General features: G+C 39.9%; 3 protein-coding genes across 4 annotated transcripts in view; 2 read left to right on the top strand and 1 right to left on the bottom strand.

Moving 5' to 3' along the window:
* The window catches only part of LOC306762327 (isoaspartyl peptidase/L-asparaginase), a gene marked incomplete at both ends in the record, with an annotated part of 10834 nt that extends 10471 nt beyond the window's left edge, over nucleotides 1–363 (top strand). Inside the window, one exon of the mRNA XM_079248770.1 lies at nucleotides 155–363. Coding sequence (XP_079104896.1) covers nucleotides 155–363 — 209 coding nt within the window. The remainder of the gene's footprint in view (nucleotides 1–154) is intronic.
* Nucleotides 364–1073: 710 nt separating this feature from the next.
* Nucleotides 1074–11729, top strand: phf3 (PHD finger protein 3). 2 transcript variants are annotated; one of them, XM_079249240.1, is made up of 16 exons: nucleotides 1074–1163; nucleotides 2155–2399; nucleotides 2977–3093; nucleotides 3438–4746; nucleotides 4860–5136; nucleotides 5507–5558; nucleotides 6072–6192; nucleotides 6274–6430; nucleotides 6530–6646; nucleotides 7546–7668; nucleotides 7798–7942; nucleotides 8038–8224; nucleotides 8316–8463; nucleotides 8719–8808; nucleotides 9018–9213; nucleotides 9331–11729. In XM_079249240.1, exons 2-16 carry the CDS (start codon nucleotides 2171–2173, stop codon nucleotides 11058–11060), a joined length of 4998 nt encoding a protein of 1665 aa, XP_079105366.1. In that variant the 5' UTR covers nucleotides 1074–1163; nucleotides 2155–2170; the 3' UTR covers nucleotides 11061–11729. The 2 variants fall into 2 exon arrangements, with proteins under 2 accessions (XP_079105366.1, XP_079105367.1); XM_079249241.1 differs by lacking the exon at nucleotides 1074–1163 and having other exon boundaries at nucleotides 2330–2399; nucleotides 2977–3017.
* Nucleotides 11730–12112: 383 nt separating this feature from the next.
* eys (eyes shut homolog) overlaps nucleotides 12113–26280 on the bottom strand; it is a gene marked incomplete at both ends in the record, with an annotated part of 188641 nt that continues 174473 nt past the window's right edge. The window contains 8 exons of the mRNA XM_079248768.1: nucleotides 12113–13308; nucleotides 15110–15271; nucleotides 15393–15565; nucleotides 15731–15905; nucleotides 17854–17998; nucleotides 19421–19587; nucleotides 20565–20747; nucleotides 25995–26167. Of these exons, the coding sequence (XP_079104894.1) occupies nucleotides 12113–13308; nucleotides 15110–15271; nucleotides 15393–15565; nucleotides 15731–15905; nucleotides 17854–17998; nucleotides 19421–19587; nucleotides 20565–20747; nucleotides 25995–26167 (2374 nt within the window). The remainder of the gene's footprint in view (nucleotides 13309–15109; nucleotides 15272–15392; nucleotides 15566–15730; nucleotides 15906–17853; nucleotides 17999–19420; nucleotides 19588–20564; nucleotides 20748–25994; nucleotides 26168–26280) is intronic.

The raw sequence follows: 26280 nt of genomic DNA, 5'->3' as shown, positions 1-26280 counted from the left end.
GTAAAGAAAGTTAAACATGTGTGAATGTGTTTTTATGTATTTATTTTTCTATGATCAGGAAAAATAACTTTATCAAGTCCTATGTAATGACACATCCACATACTAATTTCATGAATGTGTTTTCTTAGTTCCATATTTCTTTCTCTTGTCTCAGGTAAGTCAGCAGCTGAAGCCTCGGCACTGTCTCTGCAGATGATGGCTGACCGTGTCCAAGGTGCAGGAGGTGCAGTTGTAGTTTCTCCATCGGGGCAGTGGGCTGCTACATTTACTACTCAGCGCATGGCTTGGGCTGCCGTGGAGCAGGATGTGCTGTGGTTTGGATTAGACCCCAGTGTAAAACAAAAGGAGAAGTTGCATCAGTAACTTTTTCCCCTGATTTTCAAATGTTATCCATCCTTTTTTAATTTACTAAGGTTTGAATAAGATTGTTTAAGGCAGTTATTACTCATTTTTATACTACTTTAAAACTCATTCACAATTCTAGCAGGCAAAGGAAATGCTAATAACCCTTTCCCGAAGTGTCATTTAAATGCATTTGTACAGTGAAGTGGAATGAAAGCTATTGCAAATTAAAATTAACAGCATTTACAGAAACATTTCAGTTTTTCTCCATGTCAGCTGCAAAACACAGACTCAACATTTCTGAAAGATGAGCTCAAATGTATGTAAAATAAATCATAATACTGTAATAAAAGATATATTAAGTTCACCATGTTTTTATCAATATGCTGGCTAGTTTTCAAAAGTATTTTTACATTGTTACTGTTACTTTTGTTTTAATTATCCATTTTAAAAAGAAGTTGATTTGTGTTTTGTTCTCTCTACCACCTTACTAGAGCATGACTGAAAATTTTTTAAGTAAAAGTTTGGATTCATGATTCATTTTCTCAACAAGCATCTGCTGAAAAGATACAATATCAACACATCTTTTAATCTGAATTATAATGTGTCGAGGAGGCAGAAAGAAAAAGGTGATAAATGTTCACTAAAGTGTGAAGTATCAGCTGCTACGCTACGCATAAACAGAAACCACGTGACACGCAGTCCTGTCAGTGGCTTTGCAGCAGCGGGACGATTGACGGCCGAGTTGGAGGAAGTTACTGGGAGCAGCTGTGCTAGTATGTAACCTTACACGAGTGGGACAGAAACACAGTAACTGAGAGGTGAGAATTGTGGATATCGTAAGATAAATATCTCTTACTATCTGATCTGCAAGTGCGGCAACAGATGCATGTGGGTGTCACCATCTAAAGCTAACAGCACGCAGGCTACAAAACAAACTTGGTATCTAGGGCCTGTGCTAAAGCTACCTAGCTTGCCCGTTTCACACACTTAGCATGGAATTCTCTGGCTTAATATTTACACATTTTGTTCAGCATATTTACATTTCTGTGTCCAGATGATCGTGGCTGCTAATTTTATTTTTAGATGTGACAGTTGTATTTAAAAGAGGGCGTTACCTTGTAGAGTAAGTTCCTTCCTAAGTTAGTGTTAGCATGCTACCATACATGATGGCGTTCTGCAGCAGTTGTTAGCAGGCTTACAACGCTAGCATTAGCACTAGCTATTTCCCCTGGAAAAACCTCCACTCAAAAAATCCTAGCGTTTCGTATGCTAATATATGAGCTGATTTTACATAATCCTACACATGTAGTACAGAGGCATCAAACTACCAGTTTTCCCATTCATTTTGTGTTTTGATTCGTGTTATTTCGTGTAGGTTGTTTACTTTTGGCCTGTTTTAGGTCGTGAAGTCGTTGCGACAATTTGATTAAAGCAGAGTGGGCCAACTTAGTTTTCCAGTTTTGCTGTAGGAATAGTTCACGTGTACTTGCACAGAAACATTTGAAAGTTTGGCTTTACAAACATGAGCCACTAACGGAAATGGCAAGAATGCTAGCTATGTCGGCAGCACAGCCAGTCCGCTGATAGAGGCATCCCAGAGGAAAAAAGTTTTGATGATATCAAAGAATCACTTTATTTATAATAATTATATTTACAATTTTTTTTGACAACAAAATTCCAAGCCTCGTCAAATAAACAGTGTGATCGTGATGTTTGATAATTACTTTGAAGGAGTATTGGACGGCTTTCCTCCATTAATGATGGGTTATTTTGCTACCCCTCCATTCTGTCCGTGTTGTTGTGATTCAGGAAGGCAGCAGCATTCATGGATATTGTGGACACCTTTAACCATTTAATACCCAGTGACCAGTTGGACGACTCCCTGATAATTGGTCAGAACTTGGAATGTGAAGCCAGTAATGAGGCTGGGACAGGACTCAAGCTGGAAGATTCACTGAAGAACATGCTCAGTGACAAAGATCCCATGTTTGGATGTGCTCAGTTCAATCTGTTGGACAATGAAGACCCTGCTTTTCAGATGGCTGGATCGGCAAGTATGTTTTCAGATAGAAAACTGGACCATAATGTCAGTGTAGTTTTTTTTTTTTTTTTGTTAGATTGGAATAAAAGCTAATAAATCATTTGTTAATATTACATGAGGCTGTCCAATGAAGATGATAAAAAAAATTACACTTTACAGAAATTTGTTATTAGTGGAGCATTTTCTTAATGCTGTTTTTGCTTAGTTGAATTTTGACTCGGTAGATCTCCTTACACCAGGAAACGCAGAGAAAATTCTCATCTGGAACAGCTGTATACTCAAACCTTGTAACACCAGGATGTACAGTACCCAATGTTACATTCAGAGAACCTCTTCAGTATTTCAGTCTTGGCTTTTTTTTTTTTTTTTTTTTTTTTTTTTTTTTTTACTATTATTAATTACAAAGTGATAGCAGACAGGAAATAAACATCTTTGTCTGAGTGCCAATGTAAACAATAAGCTGTTTGGTAATCTTGAAGAACTCAGTGTTTAGGATTATTATTATTATTATTATTTATTTATTTTTTTAAAATCTGCAACTTACGTTGTCTTAAAGATAAATTGTTATTATTTTTTCTTGGTTTTTGCAGGTCCAGAAAGTGGTTCAGCACCGACAGACGTCAACAGCGAAGTGAGTCCTTCAGAGACTTCACAAGTTAAGCGAATCATTGGCAAGCAAAAGAAGTATCGAGGCAGTTTAGGCTACCGTAAGTGGGTGCTCATTTAATATACATTAGGGCTGACATAGTTAAAGAAATAACAATAAACGCATTTTCCTATAATATGTCTTAAAAAAAATTAAATAGCAAGTGTGTGGATAGTTAAACTTATAATGCACTGGCTGGTGTAACAAACCACAGCATCGTTTGACTATAATACAAATTGGGAAAGTATTTTTCCCTCCTATCTCATATGTCGTTTTCACAATTATTCACAAAAAAGAAAGGGTAGGCTTGCCATTAAAAAGTTTTATATTTGTATTCAAAGTATTTACATTAACATTAAAATCTAAAATTTTTATAAAATTTCTTGTTTTGCTCTTTCTGAACAGAATGTAAGCCTAAGATGGCCACAAACACTTTAATCCGAGGACGACCAGGAAGGAAACCAGCCAACAGACTAAGCAGATCATTTCTTATTGAGAAAGGTGTTACAGGTGTACAGCTGAAGAAAGAATTGACTCTAGGAGGGCGGATTAACATTAATGATCTCGATGGTGGACTATGGCTGAACCCTACAGTTGTGCTTAGACGACTGACTGTCACCATCGGAGGATTTAAGATAGAGTTGCTTCCGGGACCCTCTTACATGCAAGGCATCAGTGCGAGCCAGTCGGTGTGCTTTGATAACAGTCTTTTGTATGGTGGCGATATCGGTTTGGCCATCTTGCCAGATGATGGTGTCCCTGTAGAGAATCCCACACCAGAAAGCGCGGCAGAGATGGATGGAATTGAGAATAACTCGGCTGATGATGCAGCTCATGGACTTGGACCTTATGTGAATCCTAATGATGTGCAGACCTCCAATGGGACTTTAACGGAGATGTGCGGTATGCAAGAAACAAAACACGATGGTCAGAATGTCCCAGGAAAGCCAGTCGGTGAAGAAAACGATGGTGTGAAACATGCACATGAAAATGAGAATAACTCTGTTACTGTTAGTAATAACACTGATGGCAAAGAAAAGCAACCAACTGTAGCGAAAACACAGATCAAGTCTAAACAGGGAGGGACACCAAGCAAGAGCAAGGAATTGGTTACATGTAAAACAAGCAACATGATTAAGGAGCATAAAGTATCCCAAAACAAGCCATCCAAAGTCCTACATAGTAGAGACCCACACAAGATGAAATCTCTAAAGGACAACCAAGATGTTTCACCTTTGAAAAGACCTGCAGAGAACACTCAAAGTGAGCACGCTGCTAAAGTGCAGAAGTTGCATAGTGCAGGGGATGTAAAACTGAACCCAAAGTCACCAAGTAGGCCAAGCTCTGCGGCGAAAAAAGTCCTGTCTCCTGGCAACCGTGCTGGTGATCAGCAGGGACCAACCAAACAAAATAATCCTCATCACAGCTCCAAAGTTGAACCCGCTCACCAGGCACAAAGTCATCCAAGTAATTCTTTAAAAGGTCCTCAGGAGGGAGCGCAGGAAAAGTTCAAACTGAAAAAACCTGAGAAGATTCTTCAAAGGCAGAAAAGTAAAAATGCACGAAGCATCTCCGTGGATGAGCCGCAGCTGTTTGTTCCAGATAACGCTCCCGCTGCGAAGAAAGAAACTACTGAGGAGCAACCTGGTAACACTGACAGCGTGTGGGATGGAAACAATTGTTGTGGTCTCTGCAAAAAACACCACAACAACATGTAAGTGTTTCTCTCCAGCTCCATGTTTTTGCTGAAAAAAAGGAACTATATTTCCATCACATCTTGTTTTTATGACAAAATGCACCTTTTAACGATGGACATGTCTTGTTAAGGTTCATGGTGGGCTGTGGCCGCTGTGACGACTGGTTCCACGGTGACTGCGTTGGTCTCGACCTGGCTAAAGTACGTGAAATGGAGGAGGAGGACCAGATGTACGTTTGCTTAAAATGCTGTGATGAGGAAAGCAAGAAGGTGGAACCTGAGCCCCCCGCTGCAGCCAAACCAGAAGCTCACGAAAAGCCTGAGGTTCAAGATTATAAGCAGCATCAAAAGCCCCGTCCTGGATCCTCCCAGACACTTGCCTCAGGGGGTGTCAGACCAGTAAGAAAGGTGAGTGGGGGGTCTTGTTTCTTAATTAAAATGTTAATTTTTCACAGCAAATGCCTGTTAATTTTTCCACAAACACAGAATATATTTGTTACCTCAGCTTTTTCATCTTCTGATATTAAGTGTTTCCATTGTACAATGGTTTGTTCTGTTTTTGTTTTCATGTGTGCAAGAGGTGTGCACATGGGTGTGTGGTTAGCATGATGCACTTATACTCATTTTCACTGAAAAAGAACACAAAACATCAGAACTTGTTTTCAGTGGCTGGGAAGTTGTAACAACTTTTGACTTTGAAATTGTACTTTCTTTTGTTACTTTCTGCCTTAATGATGAGTAAATTAATACACTTCTTTTTACTTTTAATCTTCAATAGGATCAAGAAAGGACGGACTCCACAGATGGCAAAGAAGCAGTTCATAAAACAGGTATTTTTAGCAGCAGTTAATGTAAAAAAAAAATATGTTTACTGTTGTGTTCTTTTTAAGATTAGACTGGGTTCAGTGTCCTCAGATTACCTTAGAAACAGTCATGTCACAACTCTCCAGCAGTTTGTGCGTGCTGCCTCTTCACATGAGAAATATAGTATGCCGCCACAAATGCACAGGGAGGCTTAGAAAAGCCACTGGTTATGTATTTCTACTGCCACATAATGTTGTAAACAAGTTTCACTTCTGGGAGTTACATATATGGCTGAGCATTAGGGAGAGAAAAAAACACCCAACACTCACATAGTGTAACTTAAATTGGGTGGTAAAGGTTTTTCTTGTGCCCACCAAATGCCTTTTGTTTTTTTTTTAGTCTAAAAGAGGAGAAAATGGCCTCTGTCATCTCTTACAAACAGGATAAAAACTTAATTATTTGCAACCATCTTATGGAGTATTTATTTGCAGCATGTCTGTTATCACACAACTGTTTGCTGTGTTGTTCCGTCGTCACAGGCAATCATCCAAGACATGAGGCGAAAAGTAAGACTCCCTCTGTGGCTTCAAAAAAACCTGTTTCTGTGGATGCAATCAGACGAAATGTGCGCGATTCTCTCAAAGAAATCCTCATACAAAGGTCAGCATTTCACGGGTAAAGGCAATTAGTTGCTGTGTGGACAATATTTAACTCCAAGTGCGATGCTTTGCTGCGTTCTAGATTGAAGGAGTCTGACTTGAACGTCTCCGTAGAGAGGGCTTCTGAAGTTGCCAAGAAAACAGAGAGAGAGCTGTTTCATCTCTATAAAGACACTGACAACAAATACAAGAACAAGTACAGAAGCTTAATGTTTAACCTCAAAGATACAAAAAATAATGTAAGTGTTTTGTTTTTTTTAATATCATGATTGATATTCCTGAATTTTTTTATGGTAAACAATGTTTAATTTGCTGTATTTTGTATTTATATGTCACAGATTCTCTTTAAGAGGGTTCTCAAGGGGGAAATTTCTCCCAGTAACCTCATTCGCATGAGTCCTGAGGAGCTGGCCTCTAAAGAGTTGGCTGCTTGGCGACAGAGAGAGAACAGACATGTAAGTGTTGCTAAAAGGTTTCCATGAAAAGCAAGTAGAAGTTACACCTCATTTAAAATATTTTGCATAAACTGAAATAAGGGAAGCTGCTTCCTTCCAGCTTTTCTACTCTGATTGGTCAGCCACGGTAGCCACATCAGACTCCTCCCACCGTCTCTTATCAACTGTGTGGATGTGAAATATTTAAATTTGAAAGCTTGTATGACTAGTCGTCTTTTCAACACCGTGAAGAATTCTCTCTCTCTCTTTTTTTTTTTAACTCTTTACCGGTTTGGATAAATACTGCCGTTTTAATGTCACACTGGGAACATGTTAGAGAAAAATCTCTCAAAGAAAGACAGACACTCAGATCAGTGAGAAGGTACAACTGTTTTACTTGCAAGGAGTTCACACAAACCAACAGATAAAGTGGCACCAGCCAGTGGACATTCGGCTTAAAATGAAGTTCCTTTCCCCAACCCCATCTGGGAGCATTGTTATCTCAGTTCATGGTGTAGGACCCCAGAGTGAGGTTTACAATGAGGATTTCCTGCAGGGGGGTTGTAATGTCCTTTTGTAGTTCTTCTTAATCCAGACACACTTTGAAGCAGGAGATAAGAACTTCTACGGCTGCTGAAGCCATTCTGACCATATATCCCGACAGCAGCTCACAATATCATAATTCCAAGATTTTTCCATCAGCACAGATGATCATTTAAACCCAACAAGGACGACGCTTTGTTTTATTTCCAAATATTCATTGCAGCTCACATAATGACTCATCTTTGGATGAAACTGGAATGTCTACTTAATATTCAGACATTTCTGTTTATTTTAACAGTTTATTCGAGGATTGATGTATTTTAGAGTATGAAATTTTAAGTTGTCCTCTGAAAACGAATGAATTCCTCATTTTCCAGACAATTGAGATGATTGAAAAAGAGCAGCGGGAGGCAGAGAGACGACCCATCACTAAGATCACACACAAAGGTGAAATTGAAATTGAGAGCCAGGAACCAGTGAAAGCACCAGACCCAATAGAGGTAAGGTTCAGCTCATGTATTCTTCTGTTTTTATTTGTTTTGCTTTTCTTTTTAATGACAGATATGATGCTTTTAAGAAAGAAATTGGAAGGGAAACTGCATGAGCGTCTGTGTTTTTCCTTCTTGTAGCTTGAGCCTCCTCCTAGAGTGACTGAACTCCCAGCAGAACCTCCAAAAACCCCAGAGAAGAAAGAAGAGAATACAAAGATGGTAAAGGACACTACAAGCCAACACAAATCTCACCTGTTCGACCTGAACTGCAAAATCTGCACAGGTAAACCCCAGTGTGAGGACAAAAAGCATCTGTTCTCTCAGTTAACGATTGTCCATAAATACCGACATGTGACTTTTATTCTTCTTTCCCATAAGGTCGTATGGCACCACCTGTGGAAGAAGCACCAACCAAAGTGGTCAAAGTTGCTACCACAGTGGTTCGGAGGCAGTCCACCAAAACAGAAGAGACAAAGAGCACGACGCCACCTGCAGTCGACGATGACCTGCACATTACAGTATTAGAGGAGAGCTTCCGAAATGCCCAATCTGGCTACGAAGCACGGCAAGAAAATATTTCAAAAACTCTGTGACTTCTTTGTTCAGCTATTTTTTTTTCCCCGTTTCTTCACTCCTTTTTGTTTGTTTTGTCACAGGGCGGATCACATAGCTGGAAGAGACGAAGAAGCCACTTTCCTTTCCAACTTGAAGTTCCTGTGGCGAGGATTCATTCACATGCATTCTGTGGCCAAACTTGTCACAAAAGCCTTTCCTGTTTCAGGCATTTTGGACAACTTGACTGAGGTAAGAGCCTGAATAAATGAGAAAGGTTTGCTTTAGCTGTTGCAGCATAATGATGCAGGTGCCAGAATCATAAACACACAAGCACGAATCAGACTTGAGAACCATAATGATGTTGTAGTTTATTAGTTACAGCATTTACATTCACAAGGGTTCAGTTAGACCTAATCAGGTTAGAGATCTGCTCATGCTGAAGCAGAAACACCGAAATCCAGATTCTGTGTTTTTACTTCAGAACTCTTTATCCCTCACAAACAGGACCTTCCAGACAGCATCCAGGTTGGCGGCAGGATAAGTCCACAGACGGTGTGGGACTACTTGGAGAAGATTCGGGCAACTGGAACAAAAGTATGCAGCTTTTTCTCAGACAACTAAACAGTTTTTTGTCTTTTTTTTTTGTGGATATGAAAAAAAACCTGTAAGAATTATTCCTCAGGGCAGCTGGAAATGAATGTTAAACAGTTGATTCTTTTTTCCCCTTCAGTTTACAACCTTTTTCAGACTTCTTGTATGCAAGTTTCTGATTTTACTGACACATGCTTTTTGTTTTATTAAAGGAGGTGTGCCTGGTTCGCTTCTCCCCTGAGACAGAAGAAGATGAGATCTCCTATACTCTTCTTTATGCCTACTTCAGCAGTCGTAGGCGTTTCGGGGTGGTGTCCAATAACCGGAAACAAGTGAAGGACATGTATCTCATTCCCTTAGGTGCTACGGAAAAAGTTCCCCATCAGCTTGTTCCCTTTGATGGGCCAGGTAATCCCAGTAAAAAAACCTTTTCTTCTCTTTTTTTTATATCTTAATTATTTTCTCACTGTAAGGTACACAAACATCTCCAATCTTTGAAACTTAATCAGTGTTTCAATTTGACAGGTTTAGAAAACAACCGTGCCAACCTTCTGCTTGGGCTCATTATTCGCCAGAGACCGAAACAGGATTTTCTTCCTGTGGACGTGAACGAATCTACGAGGATTGTACACGTAAAGCACACTGTTATTTCAACAAAAGCTACCACAACAACGGAGGAGGATGAGAAGTTATACCTGTCTACGTTGACGCCTTTGCACAAAAAAGAGGCAAACAAACCACTGGACACTACGGAAGATGACCCAGTTTTAGAGCCTTACGAGGAACCGTCGACTACAGAGGGGCCCGGCAATCAGGAGCCGCAAAAACCTCTTCGCTTTCTTCCAGGTGTGTTAGTGGGCTGGGGTGGAGAGTTGCCGCCTCTGCCTCATTTTGGAGACAAACCTACGACGATGGTAAACGATGCCCCAAAGAGCCAGGCGGCTCCCAAAACAGACGCATCATCTGGTAACTCCAAAGGTTCAACAGCTGCTGCTGCTCCACGTTTTGTCATCAAGAAGAAAGAAGTTAAACCCGTTAAAGCTGAACTGGAGCCATCCAGTCCAGCTAATGCATCTGCTTCTAACAATTTACTGGGAAAAGACACTGCAGTGGCGGCTCATCGTGCATCAGTCACACTGAAAGATAAGCCCCCAGATGTGTCGACTGAAGCGTTCCTGGCGAGCTTGTCGGCAGCTCCGGCTGGTACTGAACCCAGTAATGCTGCCACCGCAAACAAAGGCGATGCCGGCCTTTTGTCTGAAACTGAAAAAGGAACATCTGAGGGGAATCCTTCGCTGCAGTCAGAATCCCAAGCTGCTTCAGATCACACAAATGGCTCAAAACCGCCTTTAAGTGGAATATTGAAAAAGTCTTCAGTATATTCCACTGGGAATGAAGATAAAACAATGGTGCTACAGAAGGATAAAACCAGCCTCCCAGATGCTTCAAACACTAAACCACTTCCTGTGTTGAGCAGCGCCAGAAAGGATCTGGTCTTACCATTTCACCAAGGATATTTACAGCTCTCTCAGGCCCGGCACAAGCTGGAAGAACAAAATCAAACTGCGATTCAGTCATTTTCCGATAAACAGAGCGATCCTGGGTCGGGCCAAACTGATGCTGCAGTAACTCACACGCTTTATTCTCCTGAAGCTACATGTAATGTCGAATCCTCTGAGCTCCAGCAGGATTCTGTAGAGGTGCCAGCTGTCCCTGAACACAACAGCTCAACACCTTCTCCTTTGCAGCAACAGCCTCAGGTATCTGGCAGCCATGATGTCCCAGTTGCCCTGCCTCCAAACACTTTGTCCTCCCTAAACACAGAAGATCAGAGTTCTGGTCCTGAAACATCTCAGGAGAGTTCTTCACTTACTCCTCCTGGACTTCAATCCCAGTACCCCGAGAGTCACTCAGAACCGTCTGGCCAAGTGTCATTCCTGGCCAAAGACTACACGCGCATCGATGAGCGATACTGTGACCCTTGGGAGAGGCCGCGAAACTCCGAGGACAGAGATCACCACGGGAAGCACAGCCACCACAGGGAGGCCCATCGCGGTAAAAAGAGCCGACACCATGACGACAAGTACAGGGAGAGGCGCAGGCACCACGGACACTCAGACGACCGGCATGGCGAGAGGAGGAAAGAGAGGCACCACAGCGACGATCACAGTAGCCGACACAAGGACAGACACAGACATCGACGAGATTCCGATTATGAAAATGGACGGAGAAGTTCTAAAGACAGTTATTCTTAATTTTTTTATTTTTTTAAATGAATGCCCATCTAGAGACCATTTGGTGCTCTTTTAGCTTGTTTGATCAGTGGCTGGCGGTGAATTCATTAATTTTTTGCATCTGTTTATGCCAGGCCTCTTCCAGGTTATTTTCATGTTCTCAACAGTACAGCCAAAAATCAGGCATCATTTCAGTGAAATTATTAATTCAGACAAGTTTAATTGTGACCAAGAAATGATAATATTTGAACGTTTTCCCATGTTAAACTATTTTAATGTGTACATACAGTGTTTATACTGAGCTGTTTTACTGACATAAAGCATCCAGTGTTTAGGTCACAAAGAGCGTGGACCATTTGGTAAAATATTGAAAGTAAGCTTCAAAATCTTGGCTTTAATGTAAAAGATGAATATTTAATTTAGCAGCTCTATACAGCAGTTTTTTTTGTTCATTTTAATTTCTTTTAAATGACTTAAGTATTTTATAAACATTTATGTTAAGACAATGTACATTTTGGCTTGTAATATACATTAGAGATGTGTGCCTTTGCACTGTGTGTTTATGTACAGTTGGTAATAAAACTAATCCTTTCTTTTTTAATTGTTGATTATAAAAACAATGGTTGTGTTTTGTTTTGTAAATGAAAAAAAATTGCAGCCTGGGAGACGAAGATTGCTTGAACCTGATAAGACCCGTTTTAGCAGATGCATTTTTTTTTAACCAATATGGGCTTGGAAATGTTCCTGCAATAATTATAATTCCTATAAAATATTATTGCTGATGAAGGTTTAATCCCTCAAATAATTACCTCAGTTGAATATTAATTCATAGTTTAAGGACTAATGAGTCACAAAGAGAAAAAACAGCTCTGTTAAATAACTATGATCCATTAGACAAAAAGATGTTGACTATTAATGCTGTACAAATGATTAATAAACTCAAAGCGTCCTATAAATATCACAAATCCTGCCAAACATATTTATTCTAACAGTTTGCCATATCACAAAATGTCACCTTTACATATCACATGAGGAATTTTCAGCTTTTGTCAAGGCCAAGAATCACATCTACATCACTTTATGTTGCCCTCATAAATATTAAAACCCTCACTATTTTTAAGAAACGGCACCGGTCTGGTATCTCCAAACAAATAAACATTTCGTAGACTTCCTTCAAAGCCCTTTGAAAACATACCAGAGGTGACAACTGACACATTTCTGTGTAATTCAAACCCTCCAAAGTACACCACTCCTCCATAGTTTAAGGCTACGTATCGCTCAAATGGATCCACATCTTCAAACAGAATCCTTTTACCGTTCAGGAACACCTGAATAATTGTGCTGTTTAGAGATAAAGACACGTTGTGCCACAAATTGCAGCACAGTGTGAGATTTTTGAAAGTTATTGGAAGAGAGAGCCTCTCGCCAAGATTGACGATGATTTTCAAATGGTTCCTCTCGAGACCAACTGCAAGGTAGTCATCGTCCTCGTGCTCAGCCTTCCCTATCCACACGATCAAACCATCACGGGAGCTTGTGTAAAGGCTAAAAGAAACCTGTGTGTATTTTAGGCTTCTTACGTTGAACCTTGGGTCCCTGTATTTAACATAAGAATTTCCAACAAACTTTAAAGTGTCTGCGGATATTTCCTTGTCACAGTAAGTCCCTCCCCATCCTAATGGGCATATGCAGCTGTAAGAGTTGTCTGGAGATGGAACACAGAGGGAGCCATGTCTGCAGGTGTTGTTCACACAGCTTACAGACTGGTTACACACAGAGCCAGTCCACAACTGTGGGCATATACATATGTATGAGTCGCTTCCTGTTACCCTGCAGCGACCTCCGTTTTGGCACACCTTGTACCCACAGGCTGTTCCATCCCAGTCTCCTATGTTTGCTCCGCTAACAGCTCCCATCTCTGTGAGTTCAAGTTCATGACCGTTGATTACGAGTTCTCTCAGGCCACCGGTGAAGCTCATTGGCTCCCCTTGAATTGCATCTGGGGAGACTAAGCTCAGAGTGGACACGCCTCCTACAAAGATGTCTGTGGCGGCGTCAAGAGTCGTCATTCCTTCTGTCACGTACTCTCTCACTTCTTTGTCATCCAGAGTGAGGAAACCTTGACGACCGGTTCGTCCAGCCTTCACCGTGTGCCAGGTCCTGCTGAGCAAGTCCACTTTCTCAACTGACTGCAGGATGTGGGTGCCGTTCCCTAAGTTGTATCGTAGCTGGACAAACCCAGATGTCAGGGAGAGACAGAAGAAGTCTCCTGTTGAAAGAATACAGATACATTTAATTAATACACATTTTTTTCTTGTAAATTCCGTTTAGTTGGTGACAGCAGTGATAATCTACTAATTTGACAACAATTATATGTATATCATGGTCGAGTGGCATAACTGTAATGGTTTAATATTCTGAATGAAACTGGAAACTGGCAGAGAAAAGAATAATTAATGCTGCTTTTTCTGCCTGTCTGAATTCTGTGTGGTCCAGTGGCAGAATGAACTGGACAGATTTACCAAATACTGTTGCTAAATATTAATCATAGGTACTTGTACTAAAATGGACTCTTTAATTGTTCCATTTTCTCAAACTTTACCTTCAGAATTCTACTCCAAAGCATATCAAAGACTATTTATATGCCCTCCACTCCCCTACATTTGTTTAAGAGGTAAATAAGCACTTCATTTTACTATAAAATAATTAGGTTTCTTCACATCTCTCCTGAATTTGAGACCATTATTAATAAACCAAAAGATTAGACGTTTCTTTATGAGTTTGGAGTGTTCCCCTGCTGTTACATAATTCGACTTATGTGGAGGAACTCACACAGGTTAAAATGATAATTAAATGTTAATAGATCTATAATATCCCAATGGATGCATCCTCCACAGTTTCTGAATTTAAGTCCAATTCAGTTTCAATCTTTAGAACAAAGTGTTTGTAAAAATGATAACAGTAAAAAAAGAGTATTATGAATTAATTTGAGAGACAAATGCATGACAGCTAATAATCAGCTGACAGGAAAGCAAACTACACACAAGGCAGGCATTTGGGAAGCGTGTGTTATGGTGGTGGCTACTGATGAGGCGTTTAAAGCTGGTCAGAGGAAGGAAAGAGGACAAATGTGTTTTGTGCAAACTTTGGCCTTTCCAGCTCTCAAAGTATTTTTACATCAACCAAAAGTTACATATATTGGCAGGTAAAACGAGATGACTACTACCTACTCAGCACCGAATAAGCTCCGTGTACTTAAGCACAAGATGATTTTGTGTGATGAAATTGTGTTCTTGCAGTTCAAAAAAGGGACTATTGTAGAAACAGGGAAGAGAACAACAACAAAAAACAGCCTCTAGCGCTACACTGCAGCACCTATGTCCAGCTGGACTCACAGCAGTCTGACTACCACATATTTATGATGTCCCATCCTGTTTGGTTTATTGCTGTGTTGTTCTCACTCTCAGATGTAAGTCGCTTTGGAAATAAGTGTCTGCTAAATGACTGTAGTGGTAGTAGTAGTAATAGTAGTAGTAGTACCCCTAAAAAGACTAACTTTTAAAAGCTTTCAAAAGCTTAAACCTTGTTTGTAAGATGTTTCAAATTGGATTATTTGAGCAAAATGTCCTCACATATAAAGCTCTCCTTGACCAAGCTCCATTGTACATAGAAGATCTCATAGTTCCATATATTCCAAAAAGAGCACTTTGCTCTCAGACTGCAGGTTTACTGGTGGTTCCCAGTCTCAAAGAGTACTATGGGAGGAAGAGCTTGGATCGAAGTCATGACTCGATGCAATCAGTTGATCCGTGTATGTAAAGTGCCCTCTAACAACATTGTTGTGAAGTGGCTTTATACAAACAAAGCTGAATTTAATTGAATATTAAATTACAAACTACAGAAAATACATGACTACATGGTCAATAGCAACTAATAAATAGTTTTGGTTATAGCTACTGCCCATTCCAAGCTAAACATGATGGTGTTATTTGTGACACATTTTCACGATATTGAGAAATAGTTGCATAGTTTCATTAGATAAATAAAGCTATGGGCTTAAATGTCCTCACCTGCCCTTGCACTGAGACGCTGTGCAGTGTAGACAAGGATGCCATCAGGCGATAACGGCTGGAACTGCAGCTGTACAACAATCCTGTGTCTCACACTGATGGGTGGGAATGACATCCATGAAGACTGGTTAGCACTGAAGAATGGATCACTAATGGTCACAGCTGAACAGGGAAAAAAAAACAGTGTAGCAGTTGAATAATTGAATAGTGAGGATTGTGTCTTCTTGAATAAATAAACAACATACAGAGATACAGTTAGAGCTGACAGGCTCAGCAATGCAACCTTTCTCGCAGTGGAGTCCTGCTGTCCCCAGAGGGCAGTGGCAGGTATATCCAGTTGGCAGAGGGATGCAGGTGGAGCCGTGGGCACAGAGAGGAGGAGGGACGTGCTCTACATCACACACAGACACGGTCTCAGTACAGAGCGCTCCTTTCCATCCAAATGGGCACTGGCAACTGCAGATGGGAAAAGTCAAGCAGTGTAAAGCTTGCAAATGCAATTATCTCCTTGCGACATTACTAGAACTGAGTAAGCTGATTGATGTCTTGTCACAACACACGGTGAGATGCACAAGTCACAGAGGTATGCTGGACAAATCAATCCAAAGATTTTTCACTTACTAGACAGATGAGCCAGAGTCCACACACTTCCCTCCATTCCTGCAGTGCACATGAACACAGGGGTCTACTCCACATTGACCCACACTGCGCCCGAAGGCTGGGTGACCCGCCGGCTGTCCCAGTGCCTGAAACTTTCGGTCCAATTTAGTCCGAAACTGCACATCAAAAATACACCCTTTGGGAAGATCAAACACAGAAGTCAGTGGGAAATCTTTTACGTCTCTGATACACTCCTCTGTGGATGGAAAATGGTCAAACACAGACTTAACGGAGATCTGGATTGTTTGTCCATCTCTCACAATGTGTATAAAGCTTGAAATGAAAGTAGCTTATGGTTGTTTACTGCAACACACGAAGCCCCAGACTTTATAAACTTAAATCCACCAGCCTGAATCAAATGCTAACTTTTCAATTTGATGAATTTAAAAACTCTGCAGTTTCTATAGTTCCCAACCAAGATGCTTAAGTTTTCAAATCCAAATCCCCCCCCCCCCCCCCCATCTGTTATCCAGCATCTCCCTCATCATATTTGCTTTCTGCTATCGTAATTCAATTTTATCAAGACAATATTTGCTTTGGCCTGCACTTCCAGAGCACCGGGCCTTCTATAAATATAAGGCCTGAACACAACCCTCGCAGTCATCTGCACATGCAGACGCCCCTCTCTCCGCTGCATTAGTCATTGGCATAAACAGGATGCAGGGGAAATGTCAAGCTCATTCATGAATATTCATGGCATGATGGTGTCTACTTGGCAGACTCAAATGATGGTTGTGCTGCAAACACAGACCGTCAAAAAGCAGATTCACAAAGAATATTAGAGAAGATGGTTCATTTTGATCTAGCTGTGTGTGCCCACATAAAGTCAGGCAGGAGAACCAAGAAACTCAAGGAGCTAATTTGGCAATTACATAGGATATATATATATATATTTTTTTCAATTAACAAACATTTTTCTTGCAAAATTAGCTATTTATTTAAAAAAAAAAAAAAAAAAAGTAATGTATTCTGCCATTTTCTTGTTGTAATCTTTAAAAAGCATTCCCACCCAAAAAAAAAAAAAAAAAGGAATGAGGCTCTTAGGGAAAATTACCCTCTAGATGTTTTAGCAAATCAGAGTCATTTTATCAACAAGATCAATAAACACAAACTTCCCCGTTTCTGGTTATGTGATCAACAGCCTCAATTGAGCGAGTGATTTATTTTTTTTTTTTTCCCGCCCTGTAGCCACACAGCTACCTTTTCCACCTTTCCACAGGGGAGTGTGGATCTGTTGATAGCTGGGACTGAAGTGTATTATCAGTGTGTTCACTGCCAGCCATCATGATTAGGGCTCGAGGAAGGTCACACAGATCTGATTAGACGCTCATGAGTTCTCATTACACCCAGAGTAGAAAGGTTATGGTTCCACCAGTGTGGCCCCGCGCAGGTAGTGCTTACCAGTACAGGTGGCTGTGACAGTCTGATATGGTGTGAACAAACTAATACTTTAGCGTGACTGATTTGATTTTTGAAGGTTTATTTGGTGAGCCGAAAAATGAATTCTTGATGATATATAAGCAAACACACAAATCACTCTAGTCCTTATGAATAAAAAGCTTTTGTTCACCTCAAATGGATCTGCCATGACATTTTATAATAACAAGCTTCATTGCTGTGGTGCACAGACTGCCGAATATGGTTATGATGATATTCATAGCTGTTGTCATCATTATGGTTGTGACATTTTTTTTTTTTTTTTTTCCCCGCACAGCTCTACACATTAGCAGGCACAATGAATGCTCTCCAAAATTCATTCCTACATGAGGTCACCTGGGAGAAAGCATAAATGATGTTGATGATGACAAAGATTATTTGGATAGCACTCTTGTTCGAGAGACTTATCAGCGGTGGAATGAATTTACACACAACACACTGTATAGTGTGTGAGGCAATTACAGAGTGCAGATACAATCAACCTCAAAGCCTGTAACTCCCTTTTCATTACACACCTTCCCCTTTGCTTGCAAAAGAAAAAAAAAAAAAAAAAAAAAGAAAATCAGGGATCCTGGGAGGAACTCCAAGCCTCAGTGCTCTTCCTCAGATAGCAGTGTTTGGCTGTAATAAAGCTGTAGCAGTCTTACCCTCAAAGCCATGACGGAACCTGGAGCCAAGTGGCAGTAGTTCAGGGGTGTACTCGTTATATCCACCTGCAAAAAGCTGGTTGAAAACATTGAGGCCCACCAGAGGTCCAGGAGAAAATCCTGTTCTGTTACGTTGGCCGTCAACCTGAGGAAGACATAGTAAAACGTCAATACTCAAGCCTGAATCTTCCTTTTGTAGGCGTCAGAGTGGGAGCACAGTTTATTTAACAACCTGCCAAAGCTTGAACAAAATGCACAACCTCGGATTTATCCCAGATATTCAGTCTGTGCTCACTCATTACTCAGAGAATTTAACATTCGTACGTGCTTTTGCGTCTAAACAGACTTCTGTAGGTGCTGAAGTCATCAGGAATCCCCACCCTTTTCCCATCAGAATCTCACTGTGGCAGGCTTTTTTTAAATTTTTTTTTTATTATCCACTCAGATGATGGAAACATCCTGTTCTACCCGTCAGCTGAACTGAAACAATCTCTTGGTACAAGGAACCTGGTGTATTTCAAGAAAGCTTGCACCTCAAATGTCACTATACAGCAGTCTTTCTTATCAACAGAATGATGGATGCATTTATAATTTATTGAGTTTATTTGCAAAGTATACACTAAGTTTGTGCCTTCTTCAGTAAAGTCACATATTAAATTGGCTGGAAAAAGTTGGTCTATTATTCAACCTTAAATACTTTATGTATGCAGTTTTGTTAGTGTCTGTTTGCATGGATTGTTACTTCTTTGTATTTGGCTGTACTTGTCCTCAATTCATAAAGTGACCAAAAACGAGTCCTGTTCAATCTAAAAGTGATTGCTGACATGAGCTGTTGCTGGGCATCAGGCAGTGGCACCTCATCACATCTTTAGAGCGGAGCGTGACAAGAAAGTTCAGTTTTCATTTGAGAGCGTTTCATGCCAGAGGTTTTTAGAAGCCTGAAGACAAGCAATCATTTTAGTCCCAAGAAAAAGGCTGAAAGCAAAAGAAAAAAAAAATCTGTTTCACACAATTTTGTCTAAACGACATGTATCTTTGTAGTTTGAGGAGGTTATAACTGGGCCTGTGGGCAGTTGGCTTTCGAGCTCAGATTTAATACTTAATCCTTGCGTGCATGGATCGGACTGACAGGGGCTTTTTTTAGTGAGGACACCAGGAAGTAGATGCAGCCTGCTTAAGTTGCTGGTGACCTTAATGCGTCCTGCTTGTCAGCAGTTTCCCTCCACAACTATGAAACAGACCTTTCTGTGACCTGATGCCCCTCAAACTTTGAGTATGGACTAAGTAAATAAACATTCGCATAACAATACATGGGAATAAAACCTCATAGGTGACAAGTTTAGAAAGTAAAGAGAAGCAACTCATTTGAGGAAATATTTAATTTAGATTTATAAATAAGTGTTAAAATATGTTTTATTCATCCTTCACATTTATTTATTTACTTATCCTTTAACAGATTATTCTTTGTAATTCCTTATTTATTGCCTCGTCTGTAAATAACTAATGGTGGTCCCATAAGCCCCCCCCGTTGATAAGGATAGGGAATTTTTGGAAATCTTTTAACCACCTTAAGCCATCCGGTTTTCTTGGATCTTCCAAAGGTGACACTGTGGATGTGGAGGCGATAGTTGAGTCGGTCGCTTACGATGGTCGCTACCCCAGATCCCAGGTTGAATCTATGCACAACCCTCCCGCTTCGTAGTCCCAAAACAAGGAAGTCATCACCATCACTGCCTGGAAAAATATATGGAAAGTCAGCTATCAGTACAAGCAGACTCAAAATATGTAGCCATACTTTGAGCTAAACACCCTGAGATGTGTTAAGATGTGTATACCACTTTTATAATGAATACATTTTATAGCTGAGGAGCTGATAAGTTGCCTTTGTGCTTGTTTTATTCTGTGTAACTTGATCACAGCAATTGAATTATTGACACTGCTACATTCCTTGATAGCTGTGGTCAAAGATGTCACTTTTTATCAAGCAATTATCGTGTGAATTATCCATATTTAATCTATTCTTAGATTGTGCCTTTGTACTATCCGTACAGCGCCGCTCACACTCCTGACAAGTGTTTCATTATCCACGTTGCTCTTGTTTTTGTTTTGCCTCCACCTTGATGAACTGCACTCTCAAGAGAAAACAAGTGCAGAGAGATCTATGAGATCCCGCATTTTATTATTTTTTTCTCCTCCTTTTGATGAAATATGCAGCTGACAATAGCACAGCAGATACCTGCTTCTTAATATGGCCTCTGAAAGGAAATCCTAATTTAACATGATAGCAGCTGACAGTTTAACTGTGCACACCTTAACCTCAAAGTCTGTTTAATACAATTAATGTCAATACTTTTAGGATGCTTAGCTCATGTGTTGTACTTTATGTTGGTGATGCAACATGCACCTTTTGAAAGTCAGGAACAATGAAAATGAAAATTAAGCGCTGGACGGTGATAAAAACTCATAATCCTCGTGATGAATGGATCTCAAAGGAAGATGGAAATCCATTAGATGACACATAACCATACACAGCAGGTTAAGAAAATAGCACTTCTTTTAAAATCCTCAACTGAGCTGTACATCTTTAACTCAACTAAGATGATATCTGTAAATATATATACAATATGTGCAGTACATATGTGTATATTCTCTTTCAACTTGACAGTTTTTGTTATTTTAAATTGCTCTGCAGGTATCAGGATAGAGCTCACCTTGTCCTCTCTGTCCAGCAAACAGCACCAGGTTGTCTTTGACAGCTGATGAATTATTTGCGAGCGTGAACTTCAGTTTGAACTCATAGAAGAAACTGAGGCTGGGAATGGAGGAATAAGCTGCAAAGGATGTGTAACCGAACTCATCACTCCCGGTGAATCTGGCACGAGTTATATTGATGGCTGCAAAACAAACACATTGACATCACATTTATAGATCCTATACATGTGCAGAGCAGCTGCTGTGGGCTCTACTGTGTCTATGAGGTAATCTTGTGTACACCGTGAGGTCTGATTCGTCATCTGCCTCACACCTCGCCAAAAGATGGCACTATTGCCACACATTTCCTGGGCTTGGTGATATACATGTGTTTTCTTTTCTGACGCTATTAGATGATGACCTGTTTTCAAATACTACCACCTCCTCACTCCTATTCTATTTTCATCAGTGGCTGTTTAGGAGAGATTCTGGCAAGCAGGCTTCACTTCATATAAAATGTTCACAAGTGTGGCACGATAATTCCAATGATATTCAATTACAATCTAAAGTTTACTTATTCCGAACGCATGGTTGATTCAATAATGCTCCTGTTTCTATTCCGTCTTGAGCATACCCATCGACTTGATTTTACAAAGAGGACTCAATGTTAATTTGCCCACGCTCATTCAAAATTACATGCTGCCATGTTTGGTTTTTGCTCTCTTCACAGCAGAGAGAACTAAAACAACATTGTTGTTCTTCGTCATCCGGAAGCTGCTTGCATATTCTTCTGCAGCCCCAGGCGATGGCTAAGAGGGGATCAGAGTACCCCCCCTCTCTCCATCTGCAACTGCCCTCAGCTTTGTTTGGCTGATCAATTATTAATATAGCAGCAAATGATTCTCTTATTGTCTGTTAGAACTGTATTTGCTTATTGCCCTCAGTGACTGGCCTCACAGTGTTTACATCTCATTTCTTGCTCTGCATGATTTTTATGCATTGCAGTAAGTTATGTGCATTCTTGTCTCTCATTCAGACCAGACAACTGAACAAATAAATCTAAATAAATCTTTCCTAGAACATACAATTATTTGTCAACCAATATTTCATGTTTGTTGTCATATAATTTGATCAGAACCTTAAAAAAAAATCTAATTTACTTTAATACTAAGCTTTTGATGTTGGTGCATGGCTTTGGGAAAGTAATCATTTTTCTTGTATTAAGTAATTGACAAGTCATAAATGTTATTGATATAGACCAACAAGAAAAACCGCTCTTCTTTAGTTAAAATGAACATTACTCTTTACTCTTTATGACATATTGTCTGTCATGCAAGTGTTAAAACTTGACTATTCAAAGGAGAAACTGGAATTAATCAGCACCTCTTTCGAGAGAAAAACAGAATATTTTACAGAGAAGCTGCATCTCAACCTGCATTTTCTTTGATTTGCCATGTGCTCTAATTGATGAAGTCAATTTGCGCATCTGTGGCTGCTTCGCGGGACAATGCAAATTCTGATAATTCTGTTTTTTCTTTTTTCTCCAAAGACTAGATTTGTGAAAAATGTTGAATTAGCTCTTATTTAGGAGTGAATGTGCTAAAAACATTCAGCTTTCACTACCACAGAACCTCCTAAGTGCAGGGGATGATGATATTTGAATACACAGTAAAAACAGTAAAGGTTTTGGTGTCCATTGGCAACGACACAGTTTAGTATTGAATATGCACACAGTACATATGTACAAAGTATATGTTAGCGCAGAATATCAGCGGCTGGTATGCAGTTTTCTGCTCCCATGTTCATGTTAGCAAACTCTCTAAATACTGTTGAGCAACGAAGAAGGAAACTGCTGCTTACAGGAATATGCCCCTGGTCTGCCTCCATGAAATGCATCCATCTACGGATTGTTACACCATACCATGTCAGATAATATTATATATCATTTCCACTTTGCTGTGTATTTGTGTAATATGGTGCAAACCAACAGGAGCTGCAGAAGAAAAACAGAGTGACACGCAGCACTGGATTGTGAAATGAATTCTGACATAAAACTGCGTGTACATGGTGTGCATCTTTGCTGCTGCAGAGAAGCTGTGAAAACAGCATTTCTCTTGAGTTTGATCCAAATACTGGATACGGAACACTGTGTTTAAGTCTCAGTACAGCGAAAGGTTAACAAAAAATGCTCTAAATCAATACTAAATTTAAGAGCTCATGCTGAATAATGCTGCCCAATGTTTAAGCATAAACAATGGAGCCCTTGTAAATGGATGGTTTGAAAGGCACAAGTTTAGGCACCCCTGAGAAGAGGATGCATTTTGTTCAGCTATTGAGTAAAAGAGGTGAAGCACTGCAGCAAAAATACACGCTTATATAAGCCATTTCTTGAACGTTAACACCGTGTAATTATGCTTCATTTTGTGAACACTTCTCAGAATATGGTAGATTTAAACTGACTTTCAGACTTTGAGCAGACAGGTGAAATTATTGTTGTCTCATGACAACTTCATTTTCTGACTTTTCAAACCTTGTGGCAACACTCAGCAACCATGGATTACACCATGCACCCAATGGGGCATCTAAAAACTCAACTAATTGATGACTACAAGACACAGGAAGGCTATTAAAAAAAAGTCAAAGTGCTTCCAGCTACAAATCTCATGGTTTGTAAAGGTTGCTGAAAGTCAAAAGATCTGGAAGAGTCAAAAGAAGAACCGAACTCTTCATATGCCTGCGAAACATTCGTAAGAAGGTTCAGCTGATGTATTGTAGTGTTGAGGCACATGGAGTTGTCACCTGATAGGAAAATCTATGATGCCATTAAAAGTGACTGAAGTGCTTTCAGCAGCTGAAATTCATTTTGAGCTTATTGTCACAATCGCTGACCGAATTACCCTAACTTTCAGCTGACTCTGATTAAAGTCAAACTGAAAATATGCTTACTGACACAACATGATAATTACCCAAAGCAAAGCTGAAAATCCTCCATGAATTGCATTGAGGAAGACAAGCTGTTTTAATGTTACTTGACTTGTGTTTCACTAAAAAGTCTGTGGGCAGACTTTCAAACATACCGTGCATGTGAGGGTCTAAAAATATTTCAAATTTGGAAATAAGCTGCATTAACATATGATGAAACACTCATCTAATAAAAATAAAGAAAAGAAAAAAGAGAAAAAAGAGAAAAAAGAGAAAAAAAAAGAAAAAAATGTGTTTGTGCATACTTTTAAAATACAAAAAGATATGTACGCTTGTCAAAAAAAAAAAAATCCTAGAATTATTGCATAACTGTGTATCTGATTAGTTGTTTTTATTGTGTTTTTATTGTGTGACAGTGTTACGGCTTGCAGAGACGTTCTTCTTTTTGCACGCACTCCTTTCATCCACATTTGAAATTAAAGTCACACTCAAGGCTAATTGGTGTGTCATTTTTGAACAAAACTTAGATCCACCAGAAACTTGAGGACAAGATGTGAGGAAAATCAGGACATTCAGCTGCGCGGCATCTCTCATATGCAGCATTTAGTTTCCAGCTTTTTTTTTAAATCTCTATTAATTCTAAACATGACTCTTCAACGGTGGCTATGACCAATTGTGTACAAAGGTAGATCATTAATAATTCTGAGGGAAGACGTCTTTAATTATCATCAACGTTTCGTGAACTGAACTCTCAAGGCATTTCAGCATCAATTCCTCCTTTTCCTCTTTGTTCACAGCTTGCCTTATCTATTAAGTGCACATGGGAACCAAGAGCTGAAAATATTACATTTAGAAAAAAACACATATAGCCGTTTCATGTGTCCTGGCAGACAGATGACTTGAACTTTTTTCTCCAATGTTGAGAAAGAGAAAAGACAATCGGACTGCCTTGCAGCAACTGTTACTATATTGTTAAGGTGCTGCATAAGAATTGCTGCAAGTACAAAGAACAAAAACGCCCCAGGAAGCAGGGGGAGTGATCAGCTTTGACTCTGATCTAATCTGATGTTTTCAGGATTAAAACTCAAATGTCAGCTATGTACTTAGAGTAAAACTGGAAGGTTAGCTTTCTCTATTTGGCACGTAGGTGCTGGGACCCTGACAGGGCCTGTGGCATGGCTGAGCGACTTATATGCCAAGCACCCTGCTGCTACAACAGTCAGTTCAGTCAAGCAAAACCTCGTGTTCTGAAAGCCACGACCTGTGAAGCCCCTTTCTTTATGACACCGCTGTTTCAGGAAGAAAGCACCTTAAATAATAAATATTAGAATGTTAGAATTAAAAGTTACATTTAGCTAATATTTTTAGGTAATTCTGTATCTACACCATGTTAGAGCAATTCTAATCAACACGACATGACAGCCATGGTCACGGCTACGTGAGACTGCACTTAGGCATTTCTTTGATTTAAGCTACTTGCATTCAAACACTCCAGTGTGCAGCAGGTGCCACATTCAATGACCTAGTCTAACACATTTCAGGGTTCTCACACATTTACCCTTTCACAGTGCCATACTTCAGTTTCTTTCCATCTTTGCAGAATTTTTCAAACCACATGTGAGCCCAACATTATGACTGTACACTGCTACGCTAACAAAGGAAATCATCATAATTTGTATGCATTTATGATTCTGAACCCTTTAATACATTAAAACTGCACATTTGTAATAGCAAAAACAGTTTGTCTTCTCATTCAAGTGTTTTTACTGTAGGAGTGGAGATAAACTTGTTTCTGTATTTGGCTAAAACAGTATACTGGTGTTGGTGCTTCATGTAAGCAATATATTTTTAAGAATACTTAAAAATAAAATCACATTACCAGGTAAACAAAACATAAAAAATCGCCAAAGGCTGTAATTCTCCTACTTGTGGGGCAAATAAATATCCATTAATGCACAAAATGCTATGTTTAGCCATCCATAGGCTTCATTTGAATTACTTACCGTTGGGTGTAAGTATAGGTATAAGTGTTTGTACAAGTCCAGTTACTGATATGGGCTTTTGTTTCAACAGTCTAAATGGAACAGAGAGCTATTGACTCCCTGTTAGTCTATGCAATTCTACTAGAAATGATTGCGTTAAGATGTGAGGTGGAAGTGAGAGTGAGCTGTATTTACAAAGATGGTTAAAGTGCAGCAGAAGCTTGATATGTAAAGAAAAAATAATAAGTCAGACTGTGAAATTACAGTTATTAGGAAATAAGACCTTATTAACTTAAAATAGCCTTTTAGAATATTCAGCAAAGCGGCAATGAGTTTGATCATCTGACTCCACTGCTGGAGGAAGACGTTTCTGCCTTTTCAGCAGAATTTGGTTTCTTTCATTAATCCCTTTATTCAACTGCATACTCTGATTCTACCAACTGCTCAAGGCTTTCATCTACAGAGTGTTTGCAGATCACTCTCTTCGTATATCTGCTCAATCTATGCTGCATTGTTCTGTGTGAAGCAATTCTACGCATCACTTACGCTGGTCGCACAGCAGACCTTGTCTCCCATAAGGGCAGAGACAAACAGCCTCCAATGGCGACTTTGGGATGCACGTGGCTCCATGACTGCAGGGGTTGCGCTCACAGGCGCTCAGCTGGCACAGCCGGCCGGTGTAGAGCGGGGGGCACTCGCAGAACCAGTCGTCAGCATCACTAAATGTGCAGAGAGACATCGTTATGGATGCCATGCTTGTGCAATGGCTTACAGAAGAGAGAGAGAGAGAGAGAGAGAGAGAGAGAGAGAGAGAGAGAGAGAGAGAGAGAGA

Source organism: Telmatherina bonti (assembly GCF_933228915.1).
Source record: "Telmatherina bonti genome assembly, chromosome: 11".
Classification (NCBI taxonomy): Eukaryota; Metazoa; Chordata; class Actinopteri; order Atheriniformes; family Telmatherinidae; genus Telmatherina; species Telmatherina bonti.
The sequence above is the reverse complement of the archived record's forward strand: the minus strand, read 5'-3'. Positions and strand labels throughout refer to the sequence as shown.

Coding starts and splice junctions, on each gene's coding strand:
- phf3 (XM_079249240.1), top strand. CDS start 2,171: ATGGATATTGTGGACACCTTTAACCATTTAATACCCAGTGACCAGTTG. Junction 6,431..6,529: donor TCAAAGATACAAAAAATAAT/GTAAGTGTTTTG, acceptor TATATGTCACAG/ATTCTCTTTAAGAGGGTTCT. Junction 7,669..7,797: donor AAGCACCAGACCCAATAGAG/GTAAGGTTCAGC, acceptor TCCTTCTTGTAG/CTTGAGCCTCCTCCTAGAGT.